The sequence below is a fragment of the Siniperca chuatsi genome, linkage group LG10 (assembly GCF_020085105.1).
Source record: "Siniperca chuatsi isolate FFG_IHB_CAS linkage group LG10, ASM2008510v1, whole genome shotgun sequence".
Lineage (NCBI taxonomy): Eukaryota > Metazoa > Chordata > Actinopteri > Centrarchiformes > Sinipercidae > Siniperca > Siniperca chuatsi.
Window position 1 is genome coordinate 19,729,235 of NC_058051.1, and position 22,187 is coordinate 19,751,421.

Sequence of the window (22,187 nt, forward strand, 5' to 3'; positions counted from 1 at the left end):
TATGCTGGCTTTTATCATTCTTATGCAGGATTTATTACGATTCAGACACAGCAGTAGGCTATTGTGTCTAAACATTTATTGTCCTACTATAGTTGTAACTGAATTTTGATTAAGTGTATGGTATCATCTATTTATAATCATAACATATAACTGAATCACACAAAAATGTAACAAAATATGTAAAAGTATTAAGATCTAAATACTTGTCCTGCTGAACCTCACCAGCTTTGCGAAAGGCCCTGTATGATTATGATACTGCACATGCTGCTGGCTGTAGAGCGATAGAATGGAACAGATGAATTCTGGGGCTTGAAGTCCATCTGGGGGCCGATGCTGGAATACCCTTCTGATGGAGAAATACGCTACGCCTACAAGCCCCATGATGCCTCAGCGCTAAACGTACTCTCAACACCTGATTGTCAACAGAGTAGCAATGTCTGCCGTTAGCAGGGAAGAAAGGCTCTCAAAGATGGAGAACGAAGAGAAAACTTCCTCTGTATCGAGCAGGTAAAATTATTGCTATTCGGAAACCATTGGATTCTTAAAACGATTTTTTGGGCGACTTTTCTAAAACAAAAAAAATCACTATCAGTTGGGTTAAACATATTTTACGGAAAAACGACTTGTGTGCCTTAATGGGTAAAGGTACAGTCACCATACCTTGTATAAAGTATCATGTCGCTGTAATGGCAGCCAGGACGTTACAGTGTAATTGTTAGTTTATTACAGATGTCATACAAACTCGGCCTACTTTTAGTACGTCGTTTTGTCCACTCTCTCACTTGGCTATAACAGTTGTCATATGTTTCACGAGGTGCCCTCCTAACACAACTTCATTGTCATCTCCTCAAACCAATATTTAAAAACACCTAACGGTACCTCAAATATGTTAATGTATCGTGTAACAGGCGTAGCTAGCTAGAGAGAAATTCATAGCCCGAAGGAATCGGTAGGAGACAGCATTCGTTGAGCAGAGGAGAGAAGCATGGCATGGCGTGCCATACTGGCACTGCAGCATGAGTAAAGTGCTCATATCTGACAAACAAAAATGCCCTCCTCTTAGGGGAAATACAAGGCTACAGAAAAGAATGACATTTGCTTATGGTGACTAATACTGTAGCTGAATATGCATACAGATGTCATACTGTCATATTCTCCCAGTTAGTCAGCTCTCTGTAACCACCTACAGTAAAACCAGCCTTCGACTTGGTATACCCTACTGAGCCACAAGAGGGTGTTACTGCATCGGTCTCTCTGAGGGTTTGTTTGGAAGACTCACTAAACTGGTATAACAAGCATTAAAGTTATGCTCACATGGCTACATTTAACATAGCAGCGCCTTGTTGTCATTACTATAGCTGCAAAAAAAACAACAACTCAGAAAGAGATATTCAGTGAGTTCCCTGGGGAGCTGTGAGTAAACATGCAAGCTTGGAAGTATATTTTGATGATATAAAATTGGCATGAATTTGTGAGCACAATTTACAGACAGCCCCTTCTGTAGGTGGATATAATGTAATCCAACACAAAAGCACCACAAACTATAGCCTCAAAAATTACCAGGTGAATCAACACCTCCATGACACAATCACAACAGAAACACAACAGTTTAAGCTTTGCAAAGATTTTATTTATCTGCATTGTTATGGTATTGAATTACAATATATTGGACAAGTGTTTTCATGTGTTGTCATTTTGTACACACGATGTATATATATCTACTTACATAACTGTCCTAGTTTCTAAAATAGATTAGAAGAAGCATTTGGAATGTGGATCACAATTAAAATATTTTGTACCTTTATGTGACTTCCATTTTACATTTAAGACATTCTTAAATTATTAAATTATTAAGTTCAAATGAGTCATAAGAGACAAACATATTTGTTCCACATTATATGCTGTGCTATGTAACATTTCTCTAACTGTACTTAAAATATTAGTAAGTTTTACTTCAACTCAGGCCTATAACCCTTCTGTGTGTCTTTGTACCCATAGAGAGATAGCTGAATGTTTGGCATAGCAACCAGTTCAGGCTTCAGGTTTCGATGTGACTTTCTTGTGTTGCAGCTGTCTTCTGACTGCTGTTTAAAGCAACAGCAACAGTCCCAAAACTACATTGAAGATTAGAGAAAAACACAGAATTTTCTTGTGTCTCTCCCCTGTGGTTTTAACAAGGAAGTAAACAGAAATGAGGTCATGTTCAAGTCCATACTCCAAATATTTGGAAACGCTTTAAATGTTGGTTTAAATCATATCTAGTAGCTTCTCTAAGCAGTGTGGTTCTTAAGCTGTGGCCTGCTCAGTTCTTGGGTTTGTTTTTGCTGCACTAGAAAACAATTAGTCTGTCTCCTCTGACCTCTGAGAATAATGATTTGTTTGTCTGTGCATGTTGTGACCCGGGAGGAGTGTGAGTGTGTACACGTGTGTGTTTATGTGTTGTATGTGTGCATTGCCACAGGCTGTTCCTCATACTGTCAGCTGACAGAGCAGTAGAGGTAGTGTTGGGTTTCATCATGCTGTTTATTCCCCGCTCTTCACTGTGAGTGAAGTTAGGGAGGGGACATCACTCTGTGTGTGTGTGTGTGTGTGTGTGTGTGTGTGTGTGTGTGTGTGTGTGTGTTTGCTGACGTCTCCAGACTCTGGTGTAAGGCACATAGAGACATGGCAAGTCCCTGCAGGGGAAAAACACATTGCCTCCCTTCTGCTTTTCCCCTCTGTCTTATTTTCTCTCTCTCCCTCTCTTCACCTCCCCCAACACAGCCTGAAGCGTCTTTGCTGTGAATCTGGTCAACTGCGTCAACGTCAGAGGAGAATAATAGCTGGCTGTTTGTCTATTCCTACTCTCGTTTTTGTTGTCAGTTTTTCTATTTTTCCGAGTTTGTTTATTGGTGTCTGTCGCTCTCTTCTGGTCCCTCTTTCACCTCCAGCCACATATTGCAACATGGACTGTCAAAGACAGATGACCCAAGCTTGACATGTGTGTGTGTTTATGTGTGTGTGTGTGTGCCAGTAGTGGGAAGTTCTGGCTCTAACCTGATACTATTAATATCACCTAATGAACATAATCTGGAGGGTAGGTTATCCTCTTACATTTGTTGGCTGGACGACTGAGGGGAGGAGTGGAGAGCGAGTGAAATAGGAGGGAAAAGCTGTGCTGTAGTTTCACACTGAGTGCACTCTCCCTACCAAGCTGCAGTGCCTTCTCCCTCCCTCTAGTGCTCCAATGGAAGAATGGAAGAAACAGAAAGCTAAACAAATGCTTAAAGTTTAATTTCACATCTAAGCTGATTCCCCTCTATATTTCCCAACCTCTTTCTCTCCAGAGGGCAGTGCTGTTAAGTGCTTATTTTTGCTTGAGTGTATATATATATATATACACTGAGTATACCTGTTGGCAGTACTATAGGTTTAAAACACAACTTGCGGAGTACACACAGTGGAAGCCTCCCTTATATTTTTCTCCAGTTATGAACTCTCTACCGGCTTACTCAGGAGCTAGAATATCCGGCTGTTGGACTCTAAGATCTGATGGCAGGTAAGTGCATTATATTTATTTATATAATTCTACTTCTTTTTGCTTTTTTTCATTCTTGTATCCTCAGGTGTATTAAACAGTTGAGTGTTTTTGCTCTTCCACCCTGTGAGAGGACTAAGTGAGTAAGAGTTTCTCTTTTACAAATGTGGATAAACAGGAGAGACAACTCCAGTCTCTAGCTCTTTGGTATAGCCTTTCGGTTTTTGTGACATGTTTTGTGAAAGTTTGCATCTGTCACTTAGTTGCACATAATTTGGTGCCAGTGATTGTAATAGTGCTTTTGTGCTAATACCCCAAGTTTTGGTGTAATATTGATCATATGATCATGTTATCATTTGACACAATTCTGTTACACAAATTAATGATTAAACACGAATTGTAATGAAAAAGTAAGGAGTTTGTTAAGTTTTGATGTAGGTGTTGAGGAGTTTTTTCAGATGCAGTAGCAGTAGAAGTACAGTAACAGTACAGTTAATTTAGATGAACAATTTAATCATTTTATATATTTTTCAGAAATATGCCATATTATCATATGTAATGTTTAAAATATTCTTATTAATACTGTTATATTGATTTCAACTGTGTCGCCCACCCCTAAGCCAAACTGAACTGAGAAGTTGTAGTCATGCCCTGTAGATTTAAGGTTGGTTTTGTCAAATGAATGCCATTGTGCATTTGTAGGGCAATTCAAATAACATTTGATGTAAGCTATGACCCTTTGTCTTATTTACTGTTATCACTGACCACTGCTGACCATTGGGGCTCAGATGGTCCCCATATCTGCTCCGTAAGAGTCGTCTCACAATCTGGTCTCACGTACCCTTCTTGTCACAAAGTTGCATTCATAGATGAGTGTATGTATGAGTGTATAATATTTAGGATCACTGAGTACTGTGACTGTAACCACTGAACAAGGCTATGATTCAGCACAGTTAACTAGGCTAATCTTTTATAGCACCCTGGTTTGGTGTTAACTGATAACCCGCTGGAGTATGTTATGCCTCATGCATGGTCTATGTGTTCTCTCAATCCACTCACTGGCTCCATCCAAGCTCAGGTGACCCTGGTGCGATAAGATAAATCTTTGCTCTATCTTGTTTGCTTCCCCTCCGACCTCTTAACACCACCTGGGGAGGTGTATGGTCTATATAAAGATGTGGAAGCCGAGAGTTGACTGAATAACAGAGAAATAGACAGATGAACATCTAGGACCGCTCTCTCACACAGCCTACTATAATTATGGCATCTGGCGTTTTACAGTCCTCACTGGGTGAAGTGTGGATGTCTCGGATAATGCAGTAAGTGTTGCTAGTAACCATTACCTGGTTAGACTTGCCATTCAAAGAAACTTGTGTTTGTAAAACAACTAACGCAGCATTTGTTTTTGTGATGCTTCTTGGTGATTTTCTTGTGCTATTTATTATCTGTGACATCAATGATTTATGGCAAAAGGGATTGCTTCACTGATTATGATTTCTTTAAATGCCTCAACTTTTGTAAGAGAGGTGAAGCAGGTTTTCCAAGGGAAGTTGGAGCAATTAGACCAGTTCTTTGTACCGTCGTTCTCTGCTCTGAATCTTAATTAGCCACAACCATTAAGTAAATGTTAATGCTCATTCTTCTCTATTTTCCTCTTGTAATGTCACAAAATTAAACTCTTGCTCTCTGGGTGGAGCAATTAGTAACTATCGCCATATACTGTCACAATAGTTGAAAAGCCATTACAAAAGGCTGTAGATGCGATTTTTTTGGTGTTGAAATGCAAGACATTTGCAGTGGAAATTTGGTCATCACTGTTGTTATTGTGTTGCGCAGAAGATTTGATTGACCAACGTGTTTAGTTTGAATAATCTATGCAAATTCACTCTGTACCGGGCTCCCAAGAGTCCTATATTGTTTTGAATGAGCTTCTTGTCATTTGTTTATGAGGTTCTCTTTATCTTGTTATCTGTAATAACACATCATTGCAATGGTCTTAGTCATTGATAACACACTCATAATTTTGCATGTACACATGATTCAGTTGCACAACTGATCGCAGGACTGTAGTCATGTAATTGAGTCAACATTTTTCTACCTGGTTAACATACTGTATATTGAACTTTGGTACCTGCAGCAGTTATACTATACAAGATTGGACAAAGCTCACCTATAGCAGATGTAAAAACTAAACATTAACACAATGACAGGAGGCAACACAACACTAGCTCAGTTTTGTTCTCTTTTCTTTAAAGTCCATATGCATTTCCATCCCTTAGTGACGCACCCAAACTGACGTCTGTCTGTGTATGTCTGTTTGGCAAATATGCATCACACACCGGAGAGACACTGACACACTTTAAGAAGAAGGAGCTTGTCTTTAATTAAAGATGATCTTGTAGATTACATTTGTGTCTCATTGTCATGACTATCTTGTTCTTGCCATGTCTTATCGCCTGTTTAACACCAACTTTCATCACTGTTCAAATGCAGCTCTTGACACAAGGACAGTAGTTGTACTATGGTGTTGTGCTGTCTTTTAGTGTGTAGTTTATTAAGTTTGAAACCCCCCCATCATACTGTGACCAAAAGCCGTTTTATTATATACCATTTGATAAGATGTAATTTTTTATAATGATGATGCTTCAGCTAATGCCTAGACAAAAAAACAAAATGGCAAACAAGAAATAACTCCTTTTAAAGGTGTATAGAGTTGTATGCAAGACCAGTAATATGTCCAGTTTTATAGAATATACATGACAAAAGGCAAAACAAAAAAGTTCCTTTACTCCAAACAGTGATGGCATGCTCTGTTGTGTGTTTGTTGCTTTACAGTGGAGGTGGTGAGGGATCACTGGACCGGCTTCTTCCCTCGGTAAGCACAGGCCTTTCACCCAGGAAAAGGACCACCAGCCAGTGTAAGTCTGAGCCTCCTCTCCTACGTACCTCCAAACGAACCATCTACACCGCTGGCCGCCCGCCCTGGTACAACGAACATGGAACACAGTCCAAAGAGGCCTTCGTCATTGGTAGGACACTTAAAAAGATGCACACCACAATGTAACAACAGTAATAAATCTTTTTATGAGTGAGTTCTCAGAAGTGAAGGAAAAAGCAACCCTAGACTAGATCAAGAATTGAGTACCTTACCATTACACTTTTGAGTTTATAGGTCTTTTGGACACAGGAATATTTATGTGTAGGAAACAAAGTTAACTGATACCCTGTATAAGCAGATAAGAAGTGTCTTTTGCAGAAAAAAGCGATCACAGTATTTACTGCTAATGGGTATTGACAAGCTCATTCATTTTCATTATTGACATTTTAAATGAGTTAGAGGTGGCTCTGCTTTGTTATCGAGAAGTATTGTACATAGGAGTGTGTTTTTTGTGCAAGAGAATAGGAATTTCTGAAAATGGGAATCTTTACCTTGAAAGTCCTGGTCTCTGTTTTCTGCCTGCCTCTGTACATGCAAATCAACCTCAACATGCACTTGACAAGCTAACACTAGTACATTCCCACCAAGCAAAGGTATTTTAAAATTACGCTTTTGCATTAAACATATATGCAAACATTACTTAATGTCTTTATGTCAATATTTTGTCACAGGTCTGTGTGGCGGCAGCGCTTCAGGAAAGACAACCGTAGCCAGGAAAATCATTGAGGCTCTAGATGTTCCATGGGTTGTACTACTCTCAATGGACTCTTTTTACAAGGTGTGCGTGTGTGTGCAGTATGTGTGATATGTATTAAGGGTGTGTGTATCAATTTGCTTACAGCAACACACCTGTTGAATGTAATGTGAGGTTAAGATATTGGATTGCTTAAAATACAGGTTACCTGAATTTTGACATGTTTGTGCATGTCTTTACGTCAATCCAAAGGCTTTTAGATTCTAGAGATTAAAATCTGGGCATCATAAATCACTTGTTCCTTTTTATTACTTTATCTCTGTCTTATATGGCTGCTAACCCCCCCAGTGGCCTGAAGGGTAGGGAAGAGTGAGACTGAGTGCAGAAGACAGAGTGAAAGAGAGAAAATAGGATTGCCTTTGGATCCCAGAGGGATCCAAAGGATAAGAGGAGTGACTGGAGAGAAAGGAGATAGAAAGTTTAAAATATTAGAAGGCGGATGAATCAAAAGAGAAGCACAGTGGTGAGCAAATAGAGAAAAAGAGTGGTGGAGAGCAATCAAGCAAGAGCCATCATTCTTGCCCCTTTATTACCTCCCCACCCACTCTCTGGTTATGTAATCCTGTCACAATCTGACAGCAGCAGTTCAGACTGTGCAGAGTAGGAGGGATTTACCAGTGGTACTGTAGCCCTCACCACACTGCAATACCAGAAGTCGGCATCCAAAACATTTCGTCTAGAATAAATGTCTTTTTAAATTCATACCTCCTGTTCTTCTGCCTGTTATGTTTGCTCACAGCCCCCAAAGAGCATGTAACACCGTTTTGTCATTTTAAGTGTGTAATCAGTTTACTTGAGAAGGGGGTGTTGCTGCTCTGAAACTGCCAAATACCAGATCTGGGGTTTTAATGCTCAGCCAGCCTAAGGGCACACACACACATACACGCGCACACCACCTGGTACAGACGTCACAGAGGCACATGATGTTCTCCTAAATTTAGGTCCCTTAACTTCAACTGCTCTTGAACAGTGATTTGTGCAAGTGTTTTTGCTAAAGCTTATGTAAATTATGTGCCAAAACATTATTGGAGTATGTGTACTTGTTTTATTAGAATGCATTTATGTAAAATTATTTTATTCTTGATATGCAAATGTTAATGTGTGTGTCTAATCAAAAGCCAGAAACTGGAGACAAGGGAAGTATTTTGCTCAGGAAATCATATGGTGTTATAATTTTATTGTGCTTGGAAATCTTCATAGTTGTGGCAAGTTTGCGGTAAAGTAATTCCAACATTGTTGCAATCCTCAGGTTCTGTCCCCAGAACAGCAGACTATGGCTGCCAGTAACGACTATAACTTTGACCACCCTGATGCCTTTGACTTTGATTTGCTGACACACACCCTGCGCAAACTCAAACAGGGCAAGAGCGTGAAAATCCCTGTGTATGACTTTACAACTCATGGGAGACAGAAGGAGTGGGTAAGGATGAATGCACACATCCAAACACATGGTAATGCACTTTCTAAGTTAATGAATAGCATGTCAGAGTTACTGCATATAATCTCAGTTTCTCGATTACCAAAGAGGGTTTTAATCTCCCTTGCTAGAGGTTTAGAGTCACATTGCAAATCTGCTACTCCAGATGGTCACTGACAAACCATTATTGTGATTCTATTTGTGTTTATACTTAAATGTCCATTAACTACATTCATCATACACTCTCATCAGTGGTACCTGTCAAATTATGATTGCTCATGATGATTGTTGTGTACTGTGTATATACATTGTACTGTAATACTACATGCACGTGTGCCCACCACAGAAAACTGTATATGGAGCCAGTGTTATCATCTTCGAGGGAATTATGGCCTTCGCAGATAAAAAGCTCTTGCAGGTATTGGTTATTGTCCTCTAACATGTACATCTGTCAGTGGAAGGTGTTGGTGTCAGGTCTACTTTTATATGTGCATGTGGTCAAACATGTTTTTTCTGTGCATATGTGGGAGGAAGCTTTTTTTTCAATTGTATTCACTTACACCAACCAGTATTGTCTATGCAAAAACAAGCTGCCAAGAAATTGCAGCACAGAAATGATAAAGACAAAGATATGGTTGAAGTGATTTAGAAACTTTGTCCACCAGAAAGCACTGACAAGTTATCCTTACCCAATACTTCCAAATTGATTGACAGGTATTTTAATACAGACTAATACAACAAAGTTAATGTTTTCAGGTGCTGTTAAAAGTTTATTGATATCAGAGGTAATTATAAGCATGAGTTGAAAAAGACACAAGTCCAACTGTTTGATAACATACTGTACTTATGAATGTGAATATAGCTACAATTTATATAATTAAAAACATATTAGCCCTTTAATCTTGCTTTTAGGACAGAAGTAGGTTAAACATATACCAGTTGTAATGAGGTGCTGGGTGACAAAAATAAACAGAATCAATTATAAAGAAGTCACCATATACTTGCAGCTCCAATGTGATAATTTATTTTAAAAGAAAACAGTGTTTCAACATCTAAATTGTCCTTGTCAGGGTTAATTTTTGCATTCATCCATATCAACTCATTTCAAGACACATTTTTCCTGAGCGTTTCACACTGGTTGTCAAGGAAAAAGAAATTTCAAGCATGATAAACTTCAACTTTAAAACAAATGTATATATCATGACATAACTGTAAACAAAATTGTGCTCCTAGAGTTTGACCTAAAACACCACCAAGAAGCTGAAAATAGGATCAAGAAGGTATATTTAGTCGTCTTTGTGTGAATATGTGTTATAAAGCTTCGTGTTCAGCTAAACATTTTCTCTCTGTTTCATGTTCTCCTGTCAGTTGCTTGACATGAAGATTTTTGTGGACACAGACTCTGACATCCGGCTGGTGCGTCGGTTGAGGAGGGATATTACAGAGAGGGGAAGAGACATTGAGGGTGTCATTAAACAGTACAACAAGTTTGTCAAGCCAGCGTTTGAGCAGTACATTGAACCCACCATGCGATTGGCTGATATTGTGGTTCCACGTGGTGTGTGCATACTCCATACACACATATTTACATATATACAGGTTCAATATTACATAACTACTACTATGATACTAGTAATATAAAAAGGAATAAACTCACATATGTTGTGTTTGGAATTTAGTTGAATGTTCTTGCATTTTACTGCTGTTAAACTAAATAAGTCACTGCATGTTTTCAAACTCCCATGATTCCAAACATCATGCCACTTTGTTTTTCTGTTTGTCGTCCCATCAGGTGGTGGCAACATGGTGGCCATTGATTTGATCGTACAGCATGTTCACAGTCAGCTGGAGGAGGTAAGAGGGGGTCACACTTACATACCTACAACACACACACACACACACACACACACACACACACTCACATCTAGAAAATGTGTCATGCCAGTTTAATATGACATGTAAGTATTAGGAGAGCATTATGGCCCTTCATTCTTCATTCTTGGTGTTATTTGTTTTTTTAATTCAGTTTCTGACTCAGTGCATCTTACTGTTAGCTGAAAGGATATATATTATACTGTAGGGATAATCTTCACTCAGTTGCAATCTGCTCTTATTTTTTTTGTCAGTAATTACAAGCTCCATCACTCCCTCTAGTGGATAGAAAATGCACTGCACAGATTTTATAGGAGAGGATGAATGTGCGTGTGTGCGCCGGGCTTATTCAGTAAGCTTGAATGGAAAAATTAGATAGAAATAGATCATTTTGTTACGTAGTGTGATAATAATTATTAACTTAATTTATTTTAGTTCAAGGGAATAAAATGATTGCAATTTGGACCAGAACGCATGTTTTCTTCGTGTTTTTTGCTTATTTGGTGCAGTTAAACAAAGAACCAACAAGTATTAAGTCTTCACTCTTGCTGTCTGTGTTTTATTAGATTCCTAATTACAAATGACGACTAATTAGTTAGTCCTGAGAACAGCTACAGCCCTGCCAGACAAAGAATCTATACTTGATAGTCATTATCTGATGAGAGTCTAAATCAGAAGTCAAAGCACTGTATTTTCACTTTTAGGACAAAGCCTTTTCGGGTTCATAATGTTTGGCAAATGTATTGGGGGTTTTTTACTTTGGTAATCAATAAAATGTCTAAAATCTGGTCTTTCTCAGGTTTCTCTGTTTCTCCAACTCTCTATTAAATTTTCAAGTCAATGGGGAACATGGGATGGGAAACAGACATTAACATTGCCAAAGAACTTGTAGATGAAAAAAGGAGAGTTAAGATGTCCTACAAGTCCAACTCTTACGAATGTGAATATAGTCCTTTAAATATGCATTCAAGACAGAGTTAGGTGAATCGTATACCTGCTGTAATGAGGGGCTGGTTGGCAAAAATGAACAGAAAATTAATTAGTTAAAAAATAATTATATTAAGATTAATTAAAATTTTCTAGACTTTTGCAGCTCCAATATTTTAAAAGGAAACCATGTTTTAACAGAGTTAACCCCTGATTGATATTCATCCATATCAAACTCATTTCAAGACATTTTGTTAGATTTAAAGGTTAAAGTTTTCAGGTGGATTGGAACTGTCACATAACATTTATTATTGTAGAAGCCTTTCAATACTGAACCAGAGTGTGCTGTTTTGACTTTTGGATTTGTTGTGCAACATGCACTAATTGTCACCAAAGGCACATTTCTGCTCGTGGGGAGCACTTTGTGCCATAATGCAGTTTGCTCCTCCCCACTATACACACACATTAACACACACGCTGCTGATGGACTGCTCTCTCACTCTCCCCCCCTCCACCCCAAATCCCTCCGTGGCTCACAGCGCGAGCTCAGCGTCAGGTAGAGTGGCCTTTATCCTGTCTATCATTCTCTTCACCATCTGTCCAGTCCCCCAACTGCTCCAGCTTCTTAAAGGGAGAGAGAGAAAAAAGAGGCCAGCAAAGCCAACCTCTACCTTCCACTGATCTGCTGGCTGCCATGGCACATCACCAGGCGGCACTGTTGTATCTGTAGAGCAAACATATGCCTAATTAGTGATCAGTCATAAGAGTATGAGACTGCCAAAATATTGTAAAGACTTAGTCCACACCAGCATGGAATAAATATAAAAACTGCATGAAAGAACATTTGAAAGTCGAACGAAGATCAAAAGTTTGGATGCGGTGTGGTGCAGCCAGCATTTAATGTAAAGACGTTGGTTTTCCTCCTCTCTACCTTTTTAGAGAAATGACAACTCACACTCTTCCTGCCTTCTGTGTCTAAAAATACACCAGTGAGTCAAGTCACTGACCCCTCTTTTAGCGGCAACAAGAATAAGAGAGAGAGTGAGTATAACAGAAAGCGAGAGAGAGGAAGCTCTTTCTACAGCTATTGTTGACTATCACATACCTCAGCCACAGAGAAAGTTTCCAATACCCTACTACAAAGCGCTGAGTTTTTCCATTGAATGTCGGCCACAGTATCTGAGACAGAGAGAGAGAGGAAGTGAGCTTGGTGTCTGTCTTTAGACACAGGATGTGCTGGGGCCTGTGAGCTGAAATACCAACCTTTACTGTTCTACACGTTGAAAGAGTGACAGCCGCACGATAGCTTGTGCACCTCCCACGCGTACACGCTATGGATGCACGCGTATAGATATCAAATTCTGATCCAAAACTTGACTGTTCTCTCTTTTACCCTAGCATCTGGACAGATGTTTTAAATCATGGCCTGTTACTTAATGTCTTCTCTGAATCATGATGCATAGACTAATTGATAACCAGGAAATATTATTTGACTTAAAATAGTTTACCTCGGTGGTAAGCGTATTTCCGAGACATTTGACATTTTCAAGTCTCGGCTGTCACACTTTTCAGTGTGTGTGAACATCCCTTCATCCACCTGATGTGTCTCTCATTTTTTCCTCCTCTTATCTGTTGTTTTTCGTCTTTCTGTGTCCCCTCTGTTGTGATTTTTGTTGTGTTTCGTCGAAAAACTCTCCCCATAGAGGAAACTTCGCTGGGATATGTGAGCAGATTTGCTATGATTTCTCTTTTCTTTGCATCTGGCTAACGTGTATCTCAGTGACATCGTGGATAGTCTGTAGTGTCTACATGACGGCATCGCTGAGTATTTGTAACAGTGTGTCTCATTCTCTATAGAGCCCAGGGTAGACCTAGGCTAACTAGATATTCAAACCTGATGTTGATGTGGAGTCCTAGAGAATTACTACAAGTAGCAGAGACCTATCATGGAAAATAACCACGATGTATTTATTGATATGACACAGTGAAATTTTCTTTTGTTTCAAATCCATATATATTGTGTTTTATAATTCTTGACCTTTCCACGAAACTGGAACTTCTTTTCCATCATCATGGTCTCTGTGCTACTGTAATTTTCCACTGAAGTACTCAACACTGACACTGTGTGCTTTGCAATTTTGTGCGTCTGCCTTTTCCCAAGAAATCCTGTTATAGTAATTACACACTACCATTAGCAACTTTGCTCTAACTACTACTGAAAAAATATATTTGTGATGTATTTTGTTTTTTGCATGTACTCACACATCTATCTGTGTGTGTGTGTGTGTGTGTGTGTGTGTGTGTGTGTGTGTGTGTTTTTGTTTGTTTTCTGAATGTGCACACAGTACGTATTGTACACATTTGTGCAGAGAAGTGTTAATTGCACTCGTATTTATGTATGTTGTATTCCTGTCCATCTTCCCTTCTTTCTCACCCTGCACCCCCCCGCTCTATTATTTGTTGCCGTGGATACAGGGCAGCCCTGGCTTCTGCACACCAGGCACAACCCCTCCCCCAGACCCTCAGCGTGCTGGAGAGCACACCCCAGGTCAGGGGTATGCACACCATCATCAGGTAAAGCTGAGAAACCTGATTTGTTACATTAACAACTACATCTGTGTCCATAAAACTGTGTAGTCTACAGCAGCCACCACCATTATAAATCTTGTATCTTTCTTTTCCTAATCACCACATTTAGAAACAAGGAAACCAGCCGTGATGAGTTCATCTTCTACTCCAAGAGGTTGATGCGTCTGTTGATCGAGCGAGCGCTCTCCTTCCTCCCCTCACAGGTGCCAAACACTAACATACACTGTTAATTAATTCATAGCACCACATGAAGGTATTAAGTAGGACATTGACTCTGAAACATTAGATACCTAGGCGTAGATGGAGACGTGTAGGTGAAAGAAAGCGTGGATAGACAGAAGCTGACAAGACACAGCAACAGAGTGAGATACAGTACATTATGTGGCCTTGAAATGAGGAAAGAGTATTGAAAGATAAAGATTAATGATAAAAGAGTAAGTGCTTACATTTGCTAAAAAAGAGAATCAGATAGACATAAACATAGTGGCCTGCAGTATGAGCATGGAAACTTATCAAGTCACCATAATGGAAAGTTTCCATACCTTAACCATAACATACGAGTTTGCACAAACACACGTGACTGAGAGTTTCAAATTCACTGTAGCTCATCAGCTCATACTATTTTCCTGACTTCTATAGCACTGTGATTTTACTCACACTATTGTGTATTTTTAATATTATCTCAGGTCCACATAGTCCAGACTCCCCAGGGAGAGGATTATGAAGGCAGGGCTTTCCACGGGAAGAGGGTGAGTGAACTCCATTTACTTCCTGCCATCTTCTCAACTCAACTTTTTTTATAATTTTAAAGACCATTCAGATGAGTTTTGTCTGTGCCTAAACTGATGCAATTAACCTCTGTTAATTTTTTGTTTTTCTTTAGATCACAGGCGTTTCCATCCTGCGAGCCGGGGAGACCATGGAGCCGGCTCTGAGGGCCGTCTGCAAAGATGTCCGTATCGGCAAAATCCTCATCCAGACCAACCAGGACACAGGAGAACCAGAGGTGCATATTTAAATTGTGGCTTATGGGTTATAGAATATGCGTAACATTTTGTCATAGTTGTCCTACAAACACCTTTAATGTCCTAAATATACCAACTTTCAAACAAATATGAGCTAATTTATATATTAACACATTCTTTAATAATATCTCACAATGAGTTTCTTGTAGTTTGGTATGTTCTTATTGCATCATACTTTCTGCTCGTCTACATGGCCTTTCCAGGAAATTCTCAGGTTGGGGAATTTCTGCATAATGCCACCCATGATATATTGTAGCTACAGGATGGTACTGGTCATGTATGTTACATGTTGGTATTAATCCACATCCTGTGTCTAAACACTTTCAGCTTCATTACCTGCGTCTACCAAAAGACATGAGTGAAGATCATGTGATTCTGATGGACTGTACCGTGTCCACTGGAGCTGCTGCCATGATGGCTGTTCGAGTCCTGCTGGTGGGTGCACCTGATGGTTCACAAGTCCAATGAATTGCATTCTTCACGTAGCCTTTTTTCATGGGCATGTTTTCATTTTCAGGACCATGATGTTCAGGAGGACAAGATCCTGCTGGTGTCTTTGCTAATGGCAGAAATGGGAGTCCACTCAGTGGCCTACGCATTCCCACAGGTCAAAATCATCACCACAGCTGTTGACAAGAAGGTCAATGATCTCTTCCACATCATACCTGGCATAGGTGAGTAATTGTGAAAAGAAGATGAGAGTGTGTGACATTTCGATTATAAGATATGCTGTTTATTTGAGTATGTTTACCTTTTTTTTCACATGGCATGCTTGAGCTATACATGATGTCAATTATGATTTTTCAGTTTTAACTGATGTTGCCACATATTTTTTGCCCTTGTAGGAAACTTCGGAGATCGATACTTTGGAACAGATGCACCCCCTGACTGGAGCGACGAAGAGATGGATGAGCCCAGTTACTGATTAAATTATTGGCAGTGCGCTAACTTATTAGGTGATTCAGGGCTGTGCCCCTCAGAGGACAATACCAGGACATACTTTGCCTTTGTTGGGCTGTAACATGCGTCCTTCAAGGGCCAAACAGGCCCTGAAAAATAAACTGAAAACAGGACAAAACATTGCTAATGTACAGTCACCTTGCTGAAAATTTTAATTATATTATTTTATCTTATGTAAATGCTGTTGTGGAAAGTTGTGTTATGAAGTCTAAAATATTTTTGTATGTACAGTATGTTATTAAGTACAAATGTTTTATTTTCGTGTTTAAATTGTGACAATCTCCATATTGAAATTTGCAGGCACGTTGTTTTGAAAAGCTATATCTAGCCTTAAGCCGTGAACTGTGGATGACACAACTGAATGTGAATTTGCATGTGCGGCATAAGAAAAAAATATCAAGCTTTTTAAGGTTATTTTTTTACCACATACCTTCCTCACAACTTTCACAAAAGTTAAATCATAACATGAACTTGTGTTGCTCAACTTCCATCGCCATGAGCACTTTCTGAAGGACCATTCAATCGGAAAATGTGTAGGTGTATCTGTCTTTTTTTTTTTTAGCTCTTTGGTTCACCCTTTTCGTTCTCTGTGGATGCTGACCTAACCAGTTGAAACAGGTGTTGAAAACCATTTTTCATTATTATACAGCTAAAAGTATGCACTTGTGGTGTATATTTATGCAGCATGTCCTTCATTTACATATTTTTACTATGGATAGATCTGACCAGTCAGCAGGCAAGTCATACATCTTTTTGCTGCTATGAAAATGGGCCATCTGCATTTAACAAACACAGATTAAGTGTTTATTTCAGTCTCACACGTCCTGATTTATGCCTCTGTTTTTTATGCAGTAGATGGAATTGTTTGTTTGAAAAAGAGGCTGTTGAGTTGAGGATATATATGAACTCAGAACATCTACAAAAAGCATGGTGTTCACAAAGTCCTGTCAGTGCCTGATCTTTTTACTTAGTATCAGTATTAAAATGAGTGAGATTTGTCTGCTAAAGTTGGTGCCTATTTGATATTGTTCTTTTTAGAAAAATGTGACACGTCGCACTCCACAATATTTATCCATATGATTATTTGAACTGATGCAATGAGACATCACAAGGAAAGAAGTGTTGCATAATGAAGTTCATTTTGATATCATTATGTAGTGAATTACTTCTTGAGTTCATTATTTTATTACATTATTTTGACATATTTCTTGGAATTTTGGAAACAAATGGAAATGTACAACATTAAGTGAAAAAAACATGAAATGAAATGTGTTGAAAATGTAACGCAACCTGTAGCCACATCAGCTACAAGTACTGTTACTACTGTTGGCTCACCATCACTTTTCCATTTAGTCAGCTGCTTCTTTACAGTATGTGCTTACAGCTGAATACAACTGTTAGTGAGTCATTCTGCACTGTAAATCCATTGATTGTGTTTACCACTTCTGCTGCATGTATTATTTATATAAATTTAATAAAAGTGCAATAGAGCTTTTAAATGGCCCACAGTGCATTATTTTTTTAATGTCAAAATTAGAATTGTGTCATCTACTGTTTAGCCAGCTCACCCCAGTTAAACAGAGGTCATATTTTGTCATAACTCATTTGGAAATATTCTTTAGTCAGGGTTATTAGAACACACCTCATAGCACATACAGTAGACTTCTCACCCTGTTTGAATCAATATTTTTGCCTTTATCAAACATTTCAAGACAAAGAAATCACCTACACTTTGAAAATGAACAGGAAGGATATTGTGGTTGTCCTCTTCTCATGGAAAGGAACCTTAATATCTTCCATCACTTTCCATAATTATCACTCTGACAGCTGTCAAGACGCAGGCCACGGTAAAGTATGATTGACACTCATTTGATGAAGCTGATGGACAATTACAAACCAGCAGCCTATTAGGCAGATATTGACCCACAAGAGGCATCTTTTTCTGAGGGGGGAGGTATGAAAAGGACAAGCAAATAGACGTGCAAGAGCTGAGAATATCAGGAAGCTCAGCAGCAGTCTGGTATTTAGTGTCTAAAATGCAGCTGTCACAGATTTGAAAGCTTTTATTTTTCTGCAACATTTACAATAGCTGTCTTTTGATTAAAATGGTATAATGAGTTAATATAATTGGTTAAATTAGCTTAAATTTGCAATAAATTCAAAAGTTTTCATTTTTATGTCACAACATTTTGTATTATTCCTTCTACTCTCTCACACAAACACACACACAAATCTTCCATTGCATGATGATGTTTGCCTAAAAAGAGCATTTAAATTCAATGTAGACGTTTTTTAATTTTCATGACAAAATGCATGAAAACCTCATAATGGTCCTTTGAATGGAGATGTCAGTGGAAAGTTTACCACCAGCACTGACAAACAGGAAGGTGGTGTGTCTGTGTGTGTGTGAGTTGCATCCCCATTGGTAGTACAGAGCATGATGAGGTCACAGCTTAGTCAAGACAGCAGGAGTGGCCTTATTTAACTCAGCGACCTGTGTTTCTTTTTTATCCTCATGTCACTAGCTTTGCTCCAGGTTGCTCTGCTCTCTTCCTGTGTGCCTTCTTTTGGGTCTTGACTTTACATGATGAACATTGTTTCCCTGTCTGAGGAGTCAGAGGGTCTGCCATGTGGGTAAGAAGTGCGCAGAGGAGACTTCTGAAAGCTCTTAGAGAGAAGGAGACTTCACAAACTTGCCACAATCCTCCATTATTGTAATGATTGCTATGAGATGAAAGGGAGGAAACATAGAAAGTAACTATGTATTTGTGGTTATTATTTGTTTGGTTAATGTACTATCTGGCAGTGAGTGTGTTTGGATTGTAAACTAAATTAGTAAAAAAAAAAAGAAAAGAAGTGATGGTGTGAGTAGGGCAACACAGTACAGTGGCTTAATGCAGATAGTTGAGGATGAATTACTCAGACAGTGAAGTATTTCTGAATCATGTGAAGAGGGTTTGGATTAGTCTGTTAAAGAGGGTATTGTCTAAGTATTGTCTTTCCTTTTCTCCTTACACTCTCTTTTTCTGTGTGTGTGTGTGTATTTGTGTGCGTGTTCTCCTGTGCTCTCCATCTGCATAGTTTATCACGAGAGTAACATTTCTAAGAGACTGGCCTGTCCTCCAAGCTGGGGTGATTTAGATGTTTTTAGTATGGGATGCAGTTTGTGCATTAGGCTCCGTTGGCAGAGTGTTTAATTGCTCTCTGAGTGGTTTCAGTGCAGGTTAGCTAACAACACAGAGCTAGACCCGGTGTTAACCTTCTTGTATTGTGCTTTGAGTTTTCTGAATGAGAAAATTTGCACAAAATATGAGCCAGATATGTTGTTTAAATGCATTTAATTGCAGCTATTAGAGTATGTCATTAGATTAAAACCTCCATTTTATTGAAATGAGATATGTTATTTTACAATGGGAGCAGCATCTGTGTCCTCCCTATAAACATAAAGACCTACCGACATTTTTTTACAGGAGGATGTGAAATTATATGACCAGAGTGAATGAAAATCACTGTTTTTGCTTTAGTCAATCGCAAAAAATTTGTATTTTAAGTGTTTTTTCTCAGTTTTATTCTCACTGGACCAATGTGGTTTCTGGCGCCAAAATCCAAACGTCTGTGAATCTAAATTATTTCAAATTATGGATGCTGGATTATTTTAATTTAGACTTTTATTTGTTTAATAACTTTACAACACAGCAACAACAAAATAGTCCCTTTTGGTCACAAAAAAACCTACAGTACAGCTAATTTGAGCAGATACTATTATCACATTTAGGGTAATCAGTTAAAAAAAATACAGCCTTCGGATGATGAAGATTAGCAATGTTGGTGACCAGCATAATGTGACTAACAGTATTATCTTATTATACTGTCTCTCTTCCATATGGCCAAAAAGTGGACCTTTGTGCATCTGAAAAATTTTATTTTGCAGGAAACAGTACCACCCACCAGCGCATCACCCAGAAGGCGCACATTTACAGTTGTGTAAACACATCTGGACCAGAATTATCCTTAAATAGACATATGTTCTATCATTTTTATCAAGTAATTTTGTTTTTGTCAAAGTAGGAGTTGCGCGCAACGTGGACACTGTGTACTGAGACTCATGGACCAGCCTGAACAGCACACCAAGTCCCGCTTTAACTCTTGAGTGGTTCTTTCTAGGACTGTCCAACCTGAGAATGGTGATTTCAAGCTCAATCTCAGGTTCGTCAGCCCATGAAATGCTAACTCACCTCAGCAGATTATGAGGAGGAACACCAAAATGTCCCGAAACCTGCCTGGACTGTCCTGGAATATGTTTTGACATTCAGAAAGCAAGGTTTTGAATTATCTGCTGGTTCGATAGACAACTAGTATCTTTTTTTTTTTCATATTTCATCAATTGTGTAATTTTTCATGGATAAAATTTGCCTGACTTTATTGTCAAAATATACATTTCCGGTTGCTCGCAGATATATTGAATTGAAGTTGAATATTGCACATCAGCATTATGGTAAAAAAAAAAAAAAACTCTGGAAAGTTAATAATACGTTATAAGTTCCACTTATCACAAATGTTAATAAATTACTTTTGACAGGGTCTCTTCTCCTGACACAGAACTCTGCTGTTTTAATGTTAAGAGAGCAACAGTTTCCTCCACATAGCACTGTCTATTTACCAGTAGAGGGAGCAGTGTACACACTAACCAGAGCGCAGAAGCTGTTGCTTCTTGTGGAAATTACTTTGATAATTTTGATTTAAATCTCAAAACTAAATCGCCTGAATAACCCATTCAGTGATTCCATTTTAATGTCTTCAAGAACAGCTATTCATTCTTGAAGATTATAGAAAACAGACGTGTTGAAGGTTGCCTCACATGCTGCATTCACATTGTAACAACTGGCAAATACCTGCCAGAGCTAAAATGTAATATTATTTTAAAACACTGAGACAGAAGACCTATTTTTGGTAGTGATGTACTTACCAACGCTAAGACTGTTGTTTAATCTCATGTAAGTATAAAGCCAATAATCAGTTCTGCTGTTGTTATTAGATATCTGCAGGAACAATTTCTGTTAATAATCACATTGTTGCAGACTAGAAACGATGATGCATGCCCAAGAAATTACAAGGTGCAGGATAAGTGTATTCATATTCTTATATATTAAGTACATTCATACTTACTGTATATGGGGCGTGTACGCAAATATAAAGGCGGGCTGAATAATATTATACTCCTTTTGTTACTTTATCACCAACAATTTGGACAAATTCTATGGAGCTTTTTAAATGAATTACAAAACTAGTATTTTGAATGCGCTACTTACAGTATCTTTACATTTGAAACATATTTTACTGTTTACTTGTTGTGTGCAACAAGAAGCACTGCATACATAATTTCCTCACGTAGATTATTCAGTAAATGCCCAAAATCCTAAAAAACTTAAAAGTAAAATTAGTTTTGAAACCAATCAATTTTTTTTTTTGCCAGTTTGTGAGACAAATGTAATTTGCAACATTTACTGAATCCTGTTTTACTTAGCAGTAACGATATAAAATCAGTGATACATGAAAACACAACACTATTTAAAATGAAAATTAAAGATAAAATAAAATGATTATTCGAATTGTTTAAAAGGTATACCTTATTCTTTATCTGAAAATGGTCCGGAGATAATACTTTCAGGTGCACTGTGGCATTGGCAGCATCTCTAATCTTGTGCAGATGTAGCACTTCAGTTTCCTTTTATTCTCTGAAAGACTTCTAGACTTTCTGGTCGCTCAGCTTGTCAGCATGGAAGATTCATCGCTTGTTAATTCCCAGCTTTTTTGTCTCCTTGCTTTCTGAACTGTTTATTAAAATCACAAATTCTGTGAAAATAATTCTTACAAGGAAATTGAACAAAGCGTCTGCAGGCATTCAACACGAGGACGGACGTTTTTGAAAAAAGTTATTTCTGGCGAGGTCGACACAGTGGCATGTGCAAACCCTTTCAGGGGACAAAATGCAATATCTTTTTACATTCCGACCTCTCACTGAGATTAATATGTAATTCAATCTAAAAATCGCAGGTATAAAATGAAGGGCAAAATGAAATGGAAGAACCTTGATATAGCCAATCAAATCTTTCCAAATTTGTTAAGGTAGTTTCCAGTTCTGTTTTCCACTGACTATCCCTGCAAATGTTTCCATAGAAGATATGAAA

At 38.4% G+C, this 22,187-nt stretch overlaps 1 protein-coding gene across 5 annotated transcripts; it reads left to right on the top strand.

Moving 5' to 3' along the window:
• Positions 1-350: 350 nt before the first annotated feature.
• uckl1b (uridine-cytidine kinase 1-like 1b) lies at positions 351-17,498 on the top strand. 5 transcript variants are annotated; one of them, XM_044211761.1, is made up of 15 exons: positions 351-507; positions 6,353-6,546; positions 7,127-7,233; positions 8,459-8,629; positions 8,973-9,044; positions 9,995-10,184; positions 10,419-10,480; positions 13,129-13,148; positions 13,901-13,999; positions 14,124-14,217; positions 14,701-14,763; positions 14,898-15,020; positions 15,367-15,474; positions 15,557-15,713; positions 15,885-17,498. In XM_044211761.1, the coding sequence occupies exons 1-15, from the start codon at positions 434-436 to the stop codon at positions 15,962-15,964; spliced, it is 1,614 nt and encodes a 537-aa protein (XP_044067696.1). In that variant the 5' UTR covers positions 351-433; the 3' UTR covers positions 15,965-17,498. The 5 variants fall into 5 exon arrangements, with proteins under 5 accessions (XP_044067696.1, XP_044067697.1, XP_044067698.1 ...); XM_044211762.1 differs by lacking the exon at positions 13,129-13,148 and adding an exon at positions 11,965-11,981 and having other exon boundaries at positions 352-507; XM_044211763.1 differs by lacking the exon at positions 351-507 and adding an exon at positions 2,682-3,538.
• Positions 17,499-22,187: the final 4,689 nt, after the last annotated feature.